General features: G+C 40.6%; 1 protein-coding gene across 2 annotated transcripts in view; it reads right to left on the bottom strand.

Annotated features, from left to right (window-relative positions):
• Positions 1 to 16,128, bottom strand: part of kctd16b (potassium channel tetramerization domain containing 16b) — a 65,975-nt gene that overhangs the window by 29,147 nt on the left and 20,700 nt on the right. Inside the window, exon 4 of one of the 2 annotated variants that reach the window (XM_061803432.1) lies at positions 10,790 to 10,804. The exons of the other annotated variant lie outside the window; for it this stretch is intronic. Within the exon in view, the coding sequence (XP_061659416.1) occupies positions 10,790 to 10,804 (15 nt within the window). The remainder of the gene's footprint in view (positions 1 to 10,789; positions 10,805 to 16,128) is intronic. 2 annotated transcript variants of the gene reach the window in all.

Here is a 16,128-nt window from a genome sequence, read left to right as displayed (position 1 = left end):
GGTGAAAGGCTGAAATGGATTTTAAAATTTTAATTAAAAGGTCTTTAAATCGTTATCAAAAAGTGTTTGTGTCAAATGTTACTCTCAGTGGAAGATTACTAATACACTAAGATAAAATAAAGACAGTTACGCCGTGGTTGGTTGTTAGCTATGCTTTTGTACTTACACTACTGGTCACAAATTTTAAAACACCCCAATGTTCCTTTTTTTTTTACATTTTCAATTGAAATTCATGCAGATTAATGCCTGTACTATGAAATTAAAACAGAATAAAGAAAAAAAAATATGAAATCAATATACAAACCAAAATGTAATTTAAAAAAGCATTAATGCAGATGTAACACCCACTTGTAGAATTCTTCCATGAACAGAAAGAAATTGTTCCTCAAGGAAATGCTTCACAGGAGGTACTCATAAATTTGAGGTTGTTTTGGTTTCACTCCTCAGTCTATTTTTTTTAAATGAATTTGGATCCATTTGTTCTCCTTAGTGTCAATCACTACCAAAAACTGGTAACATGACATATGACGCAAAGACGTTTTTTTGTTGTTGTTGTTGTTGTTTGTTTTGCTGTGCATTAGAAATGTTTAACCTTGTTTTTACCCTGGCTATGTCCTGGGAAGAACTCCCCACCCAGCTAATCTGTATTCTGACGATCAAGCATTTCAGGAGATGAAATTGAAACACAAGTGTTGACCACAGACAAACCCACAAAAACACAAAGCAATATCAACTGTCACCTCTATGGCTAACTCTTTCTATCTGAATTCAGTGTCGAGACCAATGGACCTTTCCGATGGCGATCTTAAGCTCCGCCCCGCCTTAGCCATGTCCCACAAGCTTCGAAAATGGCCATTGAACAGAACATGTTTTTTTGCCAAATGCATCAGACTTGTTCAAAAGAGTTCTACAGAGAGGTCTCAACTATTTCACGTAACGATATGTACACGGAATGAAGATTTTGGACGGAGCAGGACGCAATGTCAGAGTTACAGAGAAATGTTGGCGATTGATGCAAAAAAGTTTGACGCCTCACAAACTTCATATTGCAATCCAACAGGATAAAATAGTGGAATTGTACTGCGCATGGAAAGCAGGGTGAGTACATTTTCCTTGGGAAGATCACGAGTAATATCATTGTCGTCTTCTTAAGTCAGTGTGTGCATTCATTTGACTTGGCTTGTAATGGAACCCAGTACTCTGTGTTAAAAGTCCGATGTGATACAAATGGGCAAATGGACATTTCTCTTGCATGACATCGCGCATTTACATATCTCTAACCCGACACTTTCGCATTAAACAAACACTTCATTCGGCATGTGAGTGATACACTAAAGCAGTCGTTCCCAAAATGGGGTCCACTGACCCCCAGGGGATGAAAAACGTCTTTCCAGGGGGTCCGTGATGTGAAGATGAAAATACAAAATCATCTGGAAGCTAATCATGATGTGAGAATTGCCCTTTCCAGTGTTGAACCACGTTTTGATTTATTGTACAAAAATAAAAGCCAAGACCACGTGAGCAACTAAAATTGAGTGTTTCTTTGTACCAGAATGGGATAGCTGTGTCCAGCACTACATTATTGGCATTATTGAGGTTGGGGGTCCGGGAGCTTTTTGAACGACTCACTGGGGGTCCGGGCCCAGGTTGACTTTGGGAACCACTGCGCTAAAGTGAAAGTTGATCTCCTGCAATGTATAAAGCACTGATAATAATGAAATCAAACTCAGAGAAGATAGTTCTGCCTCACTTACCTTCTGACACACAGCCTTGTGTTTGTTTATATTGTTCACACTTAGTTGTGCGTGCGCTCTTCCGGGAGCATTAATCCATTGTAGACACTTTGTCAACTGTGTTTTAGGCTTTGGAAAATGAACCAAGCGGGCTCCTTGTAACCTAGCAGGATATCTTTCATCAGAATTGCACGTTCCCCAAGCGCATCTGAGGACCATTTTCTTCGTAACATTAACTTTTCCAAGCGCACACTACTGACAACCAGCATTGCTTGTGGGACAATATGGCGAGAGGGGCGTGTCAAGCAGGCGTTTAAGACAATGCGGCTATCTGACTGGTTATTATTGTACAAGTGATTGACAGGCCAGAAAGGTCCATTATGAGAAACGGTGAGTAATTTCTTCATCAGTCTTTGACTGTCTCGTGTGTGTGTGTGTGTGTCAGTCAGCCTTATAGCTTGCTTGGTGAGGGCCAATCGACCGGCTTCATAAGAATAAGTGAGCATCCCACCGTGATCTTGCCTCCCCTGAGTCATTTTTTTCTCTCTCTGCTTTCTCCTCGTCCACAGACTTGGCTTGAAGTCTCCAATCTCTGATCCAGCACACCTGCAGTCCAACGGCTGTAGCACATCCACCATGTAGAAGGGGGAGAGGCGCCCATTCTGCTGTATTCTGAAACCTGATTCCCCTTCAAACGGTACACCAGCTTACCTCCCTGTATTCCTGTCCAAAAAACTTCCAATCACTGTACAGTGAAGGTTCTATTAAGAGGCACTCTTTGTTTACCAGGCTCACTATTAGCAATGAGACCACAGCAAAGCTTAACTAGAGGCCTATTCAAGCAACTGACAGCACAAAGTCAGCTGTTATCTGAGTGCATGTAGTCAGAACCAAGCTCCCACTTAATGGCTAGCAAGGAGAATAAATGGAGAACTTGCTGAAATAAAGTAAAAGGTAAATAATAAAATGGCTCATGGTGATTATCCTATTCGAAAGCGGTGGGTGGGTGATATGGCCACAAGATTCTCTCACAATGGTTCAAAGAAATCTGAATCAATAATAAAGTAATGACCACATTCATAAAACTACTGAACGTCTGCCTGGCAATTGTATTCTGCAGGCTACAGCCCAGTATAAGTGCAAGCACAGTGAAAGACGTTTTCCAACTTGTTCCAATCAACGGCAGCCATTGATGACAGACGACCTAATTCAAAGTGCCAGCAACAGCTTTATACTGTGCTGCAACAGTAGTGACATGCCATGAGTCAAACAGAATTACACAAGTGACCTTGTTAGGCATTTTCATTTGGGAGGAAAAAAAAAAAAAATCACAGCGTGCCTACCGTCTGTGTTTTTCCATTTGTATATTAGTTAGCAGACTACGCGGACAAAGTACTCCGGTGAATGATGGAAGACATTATGATTAGGAAAATGGGGCAGTTCTATTTGTATTCTGGAGTAGGGTGAAAAAAAGTTCCTTGTACGTCTGAGAGTAAAAATATAAAGTCCTCAACAAAAGAGGAATAAAATCACAATTGTTTGTTTTACTTTTGAGTCTTGGAGAATGACGTACACTTTTTGTCATCGGCAGATAAGATTCTATCATTTGCATTTGTTGATGTGGATAAACAGAGAGAAAATACATTCGTGGGATAAAAAAGGGAAAAATTAGGATATGCCGTAACTTCTTTGCTTCCATTTGTTGGCTTGAAATCTTCGGATATACCATCTGCATTCATACATTCCTCGATGACAGTAACAAAAACCCATTTTTATAAAATGTTCAGATTCGAGAGCTTGATAGTAGATGAGTGGAACAAGAAATTGCATTAATCTGTTTGCATTTTTTTTCTGGGATTTGCCCCAAAACATTCTTGCTAGCATATTTTCCACCCCATTCTTGAATTTTTGAGCAAATCGCCTGTTTTTTTTTTTTTTTTTGCGTGGTGGTGGTGGGGGGCCGTAGTCCTTTTAGTTCACAAATCGAACATCCAACCAATCAACCAACATAAAAACAACTCAACACGAATGGCTTTAAAAAAAAAAATAGCAGAACTGCAGGCATTCCAGCTCACTTTTCAACGTTTTGGCTTGTCAATATTGCCGCTTTGTGTCACTTACCCATCAAAATGTAGAACTGATGACCTTCAATGTTGGTTACAGAGTGCAAACAGGCTGTTCAAAAAAAGGTCAAGTTGCACTATATGTACCATTTTATGTGCTTGCCCATTCTTGTAGCAGACACATTAGTTCGATAACTGTGCTTCACCCCCTTTAAAAGAAGCTTCTGACTCCATAGTGGCATTCACGCAGTCGGCTGCCACCGTATCTGTCGTCGAGATGGTCACCTCCAACGTTCGAGGTAAAATATCCGAACCACACATCATCGACAAACCTCCTTATCGATGTCCTGAAAAAGCATGCGGGACACCTCAGAACCAAGGACAGCATGAGGTGCGAGTGGAAGGGAGGGAGGATGGGGCTCTAGGGGAAAAGAAGAAAATGTGTGACTGTAGAGATATCGACCCAAAGAGCGATAGAGAGCAGAGTGTGTCCGACATTTGTGGAGCTGGAGTTTTTGCTGGCTGAGGAGAAGGGAAAGGATTCAAATGGATGAAGCGCATCACTGACGACTACCATTTGTCTTGGGGCATCTTGGAGTGGGCTCTAACTTGTTTAGACCGGTAAAAGACACAAGACACTTATCGAGAGAGAGCACAGGCCAGGCAAGCAGCCAGGCAGAATAACTGTTTCTGTCACTATATGGAAATTATTCTAAGGGACCCCATAACAAAACTGTTATCAAACCGACAAAAGAAGACCCTTGTAAAACTTGGCATCATTATTTTCTGTTTAGGTTTGCGAGGATCTGGAGCCTAATGTAGTGGACTTCCAGCAAAAGCCCAGAACACATAGGTGGCCTGCTACTGATACATTCACAGTCATATTCACTGAGTGACAATTAAACCTACAGTACCTGCCCAGAAAGGTGGCAAAAGGTGGTGACTGGTTAGCACATCCGCCTCACAGTTTTGAGGACCGGACTTCAAATGCAGCCTTTCCAGTGAAGAGTTTGCATGTTCTCCCCATGCCTGCGTGGGTTTTCTCCAGGAGCTGCGATTACCTCCCAGATCCCAAAAACATGCATAGTAGATTAAATGAGGATTCTAAATTGTTCATACTGTAGGTGTGAATTTGAGTGCCAATGGTTGTTTGTTTGTATCTGCAGTGCGATTGGCCGGCGACCAGTTCAGGGTGTATCTTGCGTCTTGGCTAAAGATATTTAGGATAGCCTCGAGCATGCCTGTGACCCTAGTGATGATAAGCGGGATGGAAAATGACTGAAGGAATGTTTCCGCAGAAGTCAACACAATGAGTAACTTGAATTCATGAACTGAATTCCTGATACGAAATTCAAGGCTTTCTATAAGATTTGTGAAGAAGTGTGTCTATGCTAATATACCCAATGTCCCCCAAAGAACCTACTCTATGTGAGGTCACGGATGTTAGAAAATTAAATAGTTCCTTCACAGAGCAGTATCAACTCCTTCAGATTTGAGCGGCAGGATAATTTACACAATCACTTGCGCTCATGGGCACTGGAAACATGCAAATGTGCTCATTCCTCAAAGGTTTCTAGGTTCCATTTAAAGTCAAAGTACAGTACAGCATTATTACCCAGGGGCGTCTATGATTCATTATGCTTGTCGCCTTTGTATTTACTGTAATGCTGCTGTCTTTATATCATTATTCAACCAATTTTCTAAGAGTGATGAATAGCCACACCGTGAAATTGCCCTTCTCGTAAGTTGAGCTCATATTTTTAATTTCAAACCGCCCCCGTCCTCCCATGTTGTGACTCAGAAGAGTTAAATAATCTGATAGAAATTGAGAGTTGAAAGGTCATCTATGGACCTTGCAGAAATATGGTTAATGACGGGAGGGGAGTGGGTTGGGTGCTAGTTGCTAAATGCTATGTGTTGGGCGGAGGGTGTTACAATGAATAGCCAGAGGCGAGATCACAAGGGGTGATGAAAGTAAATCCATCACCTCACCGACCTGGTAGAAGGCCAGAACTGCATCGGGCTGCAGGCGAGCCGAGGGTTGCGCGACAAGAGAGACGGGAATGAAAGGAGATGGAGGATGTGATTGTGTTTTTATGCTGGAGGAGTGATGGTGAAACATGTTGAAGATGATTGGGAGAGGCAGCACGATGAGGGCTGCATGTGATCACAGCCTCTTCTGAGTGGAATCAGAGCTCTCTATCAACCTGACTCCAGGAGGAGGAGGAAGAGAATGCTTTTCCAAGAAGCTCACTCACGGTATTCCCAATGAAATATGCGTTTCTTGGAAGCCCGGGATGAGCAATCAATCACTCACCGTAAACCGGGCAGTGCAAATACATTTAGGAATTCGTAGCATGTTCTTTTGAATGACAATAGCGACACTGGAGGGGACTTCAATTACCATCGCATTATCGCCCGGGTGCACACTCCAGAAACATGCTGAATTAAAGCTAGGGGAGGTTTACATTAAGTTATGTAGGGGCGTCTTCTGTTTATAACAGAACCTGGATTTGTACACACGTTGAAACGTTACATTACGTTACAATATAATTACACGAAATATTTGTAGAAATCACTTCTTAGCCACAAATATTAAAAAATGAAATGAAAAACAAGTACCTTAGGATACCTTCATATATCACGTAACCGTAGATTCTGATGCCCCAGCACAAAAATAGTTCATGAAACACAAAAAATAAACATTTTCATGAATTTAAGAGCGATAAGTGTTAGAAATTGTATTCCCAACCACAATTTGAAATGGAATCCAAGTGTTGTGACGAAATGATCTCCTTGTCAAAGATTAATACAGTATTTACAGAGATAATGTGGAAAATATAATTAAAGCACACCCCCGGTGCTAACAAAACATTTTGAGGTTACGGGCAGTGCACAGTCAACTCCTTTGCCAAGTGGCGTAAAAATACGTTGTCACACAGCATGAGGCAACACGCCGTTACTGCCGTACTTAATGCTTTATTTCACTTGATTGTTTACTGTTCATCGCCACAACATGTTTTTTATACAAATATTTACTGTAATTACATCTATACTACTGGGTTAGCATGGCGCGATACCACTTCTGCTCAAATCTGCTGCCATTGTGGGAACAGACCTCGAAGAAGAAAAACAAACTCGTGATTCAAACCATTTACAGTGTTTTCTCAATTGTTCTGCCTTAGTCAAATGATATGTCAGCGTTTGTTAACTGTCTCTGGCTTTTGCCACCCACAAGTACGTGAGATGTCATGGTGAAGTGAATTACTTTCCCTTCAACAAGGCATGTCTATTACAGTGTTCGCTGCATCGCTACATCCATCTCAACAGCACGAATATGGTAAAGACTGGAGAATGCACTCTACCTTAATGAAATGGAATAAAGACAAGAGTGGAAAGTGCAAACAGTCGAAAACAGAACTTTAAAAGGGGAAAACAAAGTGAATTGTCATATACTGTTGTCGTAGCATGTGGGATAGAGAATAAAATTTGGAGAGACAGAAAGCCGAGGCATAATTGTAATGCTTGAAAAACCAGCGAGGCAGATAGAGAGCGAGGTGGTGAAAGGAGAAAAGATAGGCTGCTGCGGGACCTGAGTAACAGCAAAAGCTCAAAAAGGCTGAGCGGAAAAAGCAATTTAGAGCTCTAATCAGATTGCTATTCAATGTGCACGAATTAGACCTCAGCCCTGAAGTCGTCTGGGCTGACACCGGAACACAGATCTGTTTTGGCCCGCCCACACGGCAAGGTTCCGAACATGCCAAAACCTGGAATATGTGTCATTTGTGACTGCGTGCATGTCAATACTTTCCATTGTGCTGTAATGATCCCTCCATTCCGATTAGAAACATCATTATTCAGTTTCAGGTGTTTTTTTTTTTTTTTTTTTTCAAGGCAAGGTTGGAAACAGCTAACATCTGGGTAATTTCATAATAGTTGTTGTGCAGTAACTCTTCTGGATAAAGTAAGGAATTAATGTGCTTCTGTGTGTGGCAAGACAAGAATGCTGCTGCTGCTGGGGGGAGATTATAGGAGATTATATTAATGAAGTTTGCCTATTTGTAATGCTTGTTTATAAAATCAGATAAGATGCTTTTTGTGGAGTACGTTTATTGCTATCAATGTTAGAAAGGGAGCCAAGTACAACGCGCCATTGAAAAGACAACAAAGGTAAAGGATCGTTGTTAGCTGTCACAAAGAGCTTTGTATGTGGTTGACACTGAACCAGCACTCTTACGCTAAATCAGAGTATAATAGGAAACGGTGGAAAGGATACACAGCGGGGATAATATAATATACCCCCCCCCAAAAAAAAAAAGACACACGCCCATCACGGATACATGAAAGAGGCCAGTTGGAGGACTACAGTACATGCCAGTATACCCAATTGAAAGAAAATCGGAGATATTATGCACCAATCTATTTCTAACAGCAGGAGGCTCGCTATTTGGAATCCCAGTAGTGTTCTTGGCAAGATAACCCCCTCTGGCGCAGGCTACGCAGATGTGATGAGATGATTCTTAATAGGTATCACATTATATCAAGCAAAAGCAATCAAGGGTTAAGGCTAGGGTTAGGGTTAGGGTTATGGGAGGTTATGATGCATTAGGATTAGCGTTAGGATGCGATAAAGTTAGTGGGATTCAGAATGCCGCCACACTGTAGTCACATGCTAAATTGCTACATTTCTTTCTTTTTGGTAATAGATTTAAGACTCCCCCACTGGGTCTCTTTGTGATAGACATGCCTGTCAAATTTGATTTTGTTGCAGCAAACTAGTTTTTAGAGAATGAAGTTTTGCATTTTGGGAGGGGGTCATATGTGCAACTCCTCCCTACACAACCAAGGTTTTTGTTTTTGTTTCGAGAAACGTGAGAAAGCCCTTCAAATAAGGTAGTAAAATTGAATCCATGGTGGACCCAGGAATGATAATGACTAAGAAGAAATGAAATTGCAAAAGTGCCTACCGAAAATATATGCTCGCAAATTCAGACCACAAAGAGGTAAAAAAAAACTTCCAAAAACAACCTAATTGGTCATAGATATCTAAAATTTAACTAAATAAGATTACTGCAGTACAGTGTATTTTTTTCAGTATTTTGAAAGAATGGATTTTCTCAGGTTGTGAAATGTAAAAACAAGATTTTCCCATGCATTTTTATTTTAATATGTTAAGAAAAAAGACTGAATATAAATAAAGTTCTTTCTTCCTGCTTCTGAAACACTCAGAAGGACTGTGCAGGTAGGGGGCATGGTGCGATATTTAGAAGGCATTTGACAGCTTGGAAATGTGCTTTCAAGTGGATAAATGAGTCAAAAACAATTTCGATGGAAGTGTGGAGAAAGAGTTTAAAAATAGTGAGTAAAAGAAATGCTTTTAATATTTAATCTCCTGTGAAGCAAATAAATGTTTGAGCACTTGGGGAAGCTTGTAAACTGCCGATGGCTGTCATAACTGCCACACAGAACCCAGTAGTAGTAACTTTCCAGTATAATGCCAAAGCGGTCATGCCAAAGTGCATTACACCTGCGTTTAAGGCTAAAGGTGCTTGTCCTTTCAGGGGAATTACTTCAAGTCACCTTGCATTTTTTGGGGGGGGATATCTTTCCTCTATGCCAAAGTCCTGTCCCAGTTGATTTAGTCCACAACTTGACAACATCAAGAAGTAATGTCAGCAGAGAATACATAATGTGCACCCCTGTCAATCCCCGTGAGGCTCCGGGCCCTTTCAAATCATGAGACAGCCTGACAATTCAGCACCAACTTTCATATCCTGTACCTCAAGAGTCCAACTTCAAGCTAATTTTAGTCAAAATTAAAGCTCCAAACATCGATTAACTGGACCTTGCATCCTCGCTTCAATGGCAAATCCTCGAAATGATCATTAGGATTTGACGCAGATACTAACTAAAACTAAAAGTCCTTTACTTTCCTTGTTTGGAGTTCGTCAACAACTGAGCTCAGGAATTTGCCAAAATCATTTTCCTTAAACCAAGATTCCTGTTTAATTAGATAGACGTATCTAACCATTTTGGTGTTAATTAATGAAACTTATGTTCAGGGCTAAATGATATCAAGCTTTCCACATGGTACTATTGAGAAACATTTGAGGAGGTTATGCTCTGTATTCCTAAAATGCAGACTTTTTCATCAGGATACATGTTAAAGGAGAAACCGATTAAAAATGTGTTTTTCCAGCCATGTTGATTCCCCCCCCAAAAAAAGGATTTCTAACAAACATCAATTTCAAGAGGTCCTTTTTACTGCCTTGGGCTCGGCGCTGTAAAAAGAAGAAAAAAAAAAAAAAAATATATATATATATATATATATATATATATATTTAAAGGCCACTGTTAGAATTGTAATTTGTAGCTCGGAAAATTAAAACCAGGTGTAAAAGGTTGGTAATCAGTCTTACTCATCGGTTCAATTAACCGCTCACCTCCAGTGATTTCATAGAACTTAAGAAAGTGCATTTCAAATCTCACGGCTAGAACCTTAGTTACGCACAATCTGCACAGTCTAATGACATTTATTACACAAGAGGTGTAAATTCACAGTCAATCGACATTGTCAAAAGGTATATTCTCAACTGTGTTTTGCTTGTTTGTAGGCTATAGTCGCAAACAGTCAAACGTACTTAGATCGCTTGAATATATTGAGAATTTTTTTAACCCCTAGTACATCTCAAATAGCGAATTAACATCTTATAAATCCGTGTTGAATTCATACCACTATGACGGTATCTAAAACACTTTAGCTACACAAAATATTGAAAGGTTTTTTTGGATGAGTTGAGCTACTAACACGATTTCCAAGACAATAGTCACAGACACTAATCTCTTGGATTTCATTTGTATCCTTTTTTAAAAACAAAAAAACTGTAATTGGCACTCCACAACAATTCCCACGCACCAGTTCCATTGCTTCTGTCCTGTCCTTTCAGTTCCCCTTAGGGGCTCATCACCTCCCTTCCTCACAGGGTGTACCACTGCCTTCTCAGTTACCTGTAGCACAGTGCAAAAACAACCATATAGATTTTTAAAGCAATGAATTGGAATATTATGCAATGGCCAATCCAATCACCTGACTTAAATGCAATGGAGCATGCATTTCACTGAAAACTGAAGGGAAAATGCCCCAAAACCAAGTGGGAACTGAAGATATTTGCAATAGAAGCCTTACAGAGCATCCCCAAGGATTACATCCAGCGTCTGGTGATGTCCATGCATTCCAGACTTCAAGTTGTAAGCAATTGTCACTGATTATTTAGAAAGCGAAAGTTTGACTGATGTTTCAAATGTCTCCTATTACTTTTCGTGCCTTAAAAAGCAGCAGCCATATAGATATAAACTCATAATTCCTCCACCATTCAACTGATTTGGACATAAATACCTTCAAATTAAACCTGTAAGAAACAAAACTGTTCTGGGATGATAAGGGATCATACTGCACGACTAAGCAGTGGAACATGACAGGTGAAAAAAAAACAAAAAAAACAATGCAATATTTACTGTAATGCTATCACATGTGGGAAAGGAGCGCAACAGTCACTCATAGACTTTTCAGCCATTTATTGAACAGCAGGAACACTCACACGGAGGCTGCTGTCGGACACTGCTCACACCCAGAAACTCACATGCAGGCTTGCCAACATTATGTGCCACCCAACAAAGCCCCATCTCTTAAAAGCAAGTACATTTGGGTTCAAATATATTTTCAGTGTGTTAAATAAATGTTTACAGTATATGTCGGGGTTAAACAATTTAAAAAGATATTAAAAAAAAAAATTATAATTCACTATTAAGGAATTTCACCATTAGCGAGTGGGTCTAGAATGTATCAAATGCGATGGCTGGTATCTGCCAAACAAAACTTAGCTTTGCCATCACGCAGAATTCTGATACATAAGAAAAGTGCAGTTGGTTATAAAGTTGTTTGCTGAAACTATGATACATTCCACGGGTAAAGTTGTGATAATGAAGTCAAATTAAACAAATATATGAAAATAACACACTGCTGGAAAAGAAAAGAATAATTAAAGTTCCTAATGGGATATGCGATGGTTGTATGCGGTGCCTTTCTATTCTACTGCTGTGTTTGCATTCATGGCATGGGAGCCGGCGGTGCAGCCTGAAGGTGAGCAGTGGGGCTGCATGCACACTGGACGTGCCCTTGAGCAAACAACAGCCTATAATTATGCCGATGAAGCGGCTCAGTTGACGCGACAGTGCTGGAGAAGTCCCCCAAGGTGGCTCGAGGACTCCAAACAGGAGCAACATTAGAATTAATTTCCTGGATAAATGACGGAATAACAGCCTCACTGCTCCTTGGAGAGGATTCGCCCCAACCAAGAACAGCAAGATATAATTAAAATACATAAACAAGTCTCTCCAACAGCGATGTGACACTTCTGCTTATCTCACGCTGCATTTGAATTCTGGTCCCCGCGCTGAAGATGAATCCTATACATCACCTTGCGTCTTTTAGATGGGGCACTATAAAGTTTGCGGACGTACACACACGAATTGAATTCAATAAAGAATTCCGTCTGGGAACAGACGTTTCCCGCGGCTATCAAAGCTGGTTTCGTCGTGTATGAAATACATCAGGCGTGCTGCAGCCCTAACAGCCATGACTTCAAAGCAAACGGGAAAGAATATATAAATGTATTTCAGTCAAATGTCAAGGTCTAGGGGAGAGTTTCTATAATGTTCTTAGAATGTTTCTTTGTCATCTAAACAACTGTCATCAATTGAACTTCTAAATCCTTGGGAATTTTCCATCTATTTCATTGAAGGATGCAGGAATTACCTCAAGAGTGGCTCTTTGGAGGTATACTGCAGTCTACTTTACTAGATCTTCTTTTGAAGGATGCTCGACATTTTCAATAGGGTTGAGGTTAGGGGAGAGTGGTGGCAATACCATGGGTTTTCCTCCTTTTAGACCAAGGAGATATACAGTAAACACATGGCAGTTCGGGATTGGTTACTCGACCTACTGTATTTGCATTTTTTTTTTTTTTTGTTTGCTGTTTTCTCCAGAATACCCAAAGATACCAAAACATAGCGCCAAAGCCCACACAAAACAGAACATAGTGATTATTGTCAAAGAAGTAACAGTATGTTAAAGACTCAACATCTCAACTAGGACAAAAGGCCTCTTCATATTCTCATTTTTACTTAGAAGCTTTGTGCAGCACTTGAATGAAATAGAACAGGCCAATGAATAGAAAACGATAAAAAAATTAACAAGCCTTGTGTGTATTTAGAATTAGTGAATAATCAAGCATTGACTTTTATACTGACTTTCCTATAAACGGTAAAAAAAAAAACCTACACAATGTTATAAGAGGTAGACAATGTAAACTAGAACTTGTGAAAATGTTGAAATGACAGGATGAGGCCCTTTTTTTCTTCGATTTTATTAAAAAAAAAAAAAAAAGGCGCTGTGTGAGGTTGAAAACCATCTGCCAAGCTTGTACACCCTCAGTGCTTAATGGTCCACGCAGTGGAGCTCAGGCAGGTTGAGGCGATTGTCCACTTTATGGCCCGTGCGCCGCATCCCTGCTTTTTGCTGAGCCAGCACTTCTATCAGCTAGTTTGCTATGAGAAGAAAAATGCAGAACTCTCGATTTAACAGGCAAATGAACAGTCAAGGTCGGTGACGTTTTGGGGACTGAAGGATAAAAGTGACATGTCGCCGCTGTGCAATATCTGCAGAAATCCTTTCAAGTTAAAAGATGCTGATGTGACATGTTAGATGAGGGAATTCTGCAGGCTTGTTTCAGGGCCTCAATGTTCACAGGAGATTTGATTGTCAAAGCAACCAACAGGCACTAAACCTTTAATAAGATCTTTATTTTTTTTAAATCCACTTGGGACATTATACTAGTAAAACTCGATTAAATGATTAAGGATTCAGTTCAATGTGTAGAATTTGGTAGTTAATTAATAGTGTTTTGAAAGAAAGAAAGCACAATATTATCAGAGCTGTGGGAAGTTGAGCTCCATCCAGAATGTCACACCTCATCCAAAAAGAATTATTCCCATCAAATGAACAGAATGCAAAGAATTAACAATATTTGATATTTTTTGTTTCAATTCAATTGACATTGTGCTGTTTCATTTGGTGTGTACACCATGGCGACCTGGACTTTAATATAGCAAAGACACACACACACAAAGAACAATTCATCATTGACTGAGTAAGCTTCAGTAATGTCATGATCCTGCCGCTCCAGCACGAGCTGTGCGGGTGCCTGAGTGGGTGCCCGTGCGGTTGCGCTGCTTGGGAGGCGCACACCTACGCCTCATGCGGGCTGATTATCCTGTGTATTTATATGACCCCGATGACGACTGGTCCGCGCCAGATCGTTGATCTTCATGTCCCGTTCGAGTACTCGCGTATCCCTGATCGACAACCCGTGTGTACCGACCTTCGCCTTTTCTCCGACCAACCCCGTAAGCCTGACTCCTTTGACACTTCTGCCTGCTTTGATCATTCTCCTTTGTACCGACTCCTGCCTGCCCGCTCACCTGCTCTCTTCGCCCGACGTCCCAACTACCGCTGCTGCACCTGACTGCCTGCCCGATCCGCGACCACTGAATAATAAACGTTTACCTTGCATCTTCCGAGTCCTCCATTTGGGTCCTACTCCCGTTCCGATGGGTCGTGACAAGTAATATTGGTCATTTTTCCAAAGGAAAAAGCTTCTGAGTATTGTTATATTGTCTGTCTTCACGTGCTGTTCCACTGTTTGTGTTTAAATGTCCATTGCTTAAAGGTTCATAAAACTAGGACAATATTAATTGTCTGTTTTTGTTGTTGTTGTTTGTTTACATTAACATAACATCATAGCTTCAAAGCAAAGCCATAAGGTTGTTTCAACTACACAGTGTATAATTTTCTCTGTTTTATGTTTAGTTTGACAGCTGACTTAAACCAGGAGTGTCAAACAAGAGCCTTAAACTTCTTTTTAGAAGAATTGTTCACAATCTGTCAAACTACCACTTTTGAGTTGAAGTGTGTTCACCGACACCATGCAGCACTTGTATCTTATATCTTTGCTTGCAGGTCAAAGCATAGAAATGACGTCTCGTACAGTATCTTGGAAAATCTCAAAAAAACGTCACTTGTATTGCAAGTCACCCAGCCATCCATTTTCTTGGGCGCTTATCCTCACAAGGGTTATGGGGAGTGCTGGAGCCTATGCCAGTTGTCAAGGGGCAGGAGGCGGGATACACCCTGAACTGGTTGCCAGCCAATCACAGGGCACCGAGAAACAAACAACCAGTCGCACTCACAATCACACTTATGAGCAATTTAGAGTCTCCATTTAATGCATGTTTTTGGGATGTCAGAGGAAACAGGAGTGCCCGGAGGGAAAAAGATAAAACATGCAGGCATAGGAAAACATGCTAATGCCTAATTTGAATCCCAGTCCTCAGAACTGTGAGTCAGATGCTCAAACCAGTCATCCAGCGTGCAAGTCACCATTTTGTTTAAAAATACAAATCTACAAGTGTACTGTGGTCTTATAGAAGCTGATCAAATTAATAGAGTTGTCACCCTGCATCTGTAGGTATATTGAACTGAATAATTAATACATTCATTTATTTAAAAAAAAATTAAGAATTAGGTCAATTGTTGATCAATCACGCTGTTAAACAATTGAAGGAAAATGCAGTTATCTTTAGTCTCAGTTAGTTTGCCTTCTGTACATCCACATTCACCTCTACTATCTTACAACTGGGCAATAGCAATACAACAGGAGTTCAAAACATTTAGAGAAAAGCCTTTAAACAACCTAAAAAAAACATCTAATGCAAATACAAAAATGTCACATTTTGTTCGTTTGTTATTTTTTAGTTGTTATCCTTTTGTAAAGCTATTCTTGAGGAAAGCTCCACATGTTACATTGCAATTTAAAGGTGGGATCGGGGTACCATTTGGACATCCGCTCTGAAGATATTCTGGGCACATCCAAGCGATCCGAAACCCTAGGGGGTGCCCAGGAGTATCCAGAAGGGATTACGAATCCCATCCTGGGAAATATTTCACCATCATCCCCCAGGATGCCTCGCAGGCCATTGGAGTGGAGAAGTGTGTCCAGATGCATACTATGCTTCTGCCTCATTTTGTGCAAGAAGAATGTGCATGTGTCCGTGAGATAGAAATCTCCAGTACCCATCATGCACTGCTTCTGCCATGTGAAAGACTAAATTAACGCTGCCATGCTCACGTGGGCGGAGTTTGTTATTACGATCTCCACAATGCAGTCTGATTGGTGTCTTCCAGGACAATAGCTACTCAAAAAGGATTTAATGGT

This window comes from Syngnathoides biaculeatus, chromosome 18 (genome assembly GCF_019802595.1).
Source record: "Syngnathoides biaculeatus isolate LvHL_M chromosome 18, ASM1980259v1, whole genome shotgun sequence".
NCBI classification, from domain to species: domain Eukaryota; kingdom Metazoa; phylum Chordata; class Actinopteri; order Syngnathiformes; family Syngnathidae; genus Syngnathoides; species Syngnathoides biaculeatus.
Note: the sequence above shows the minus strand (reverse complement) of the source record. Positions and strands in the feature narration are given on the sequence as shown.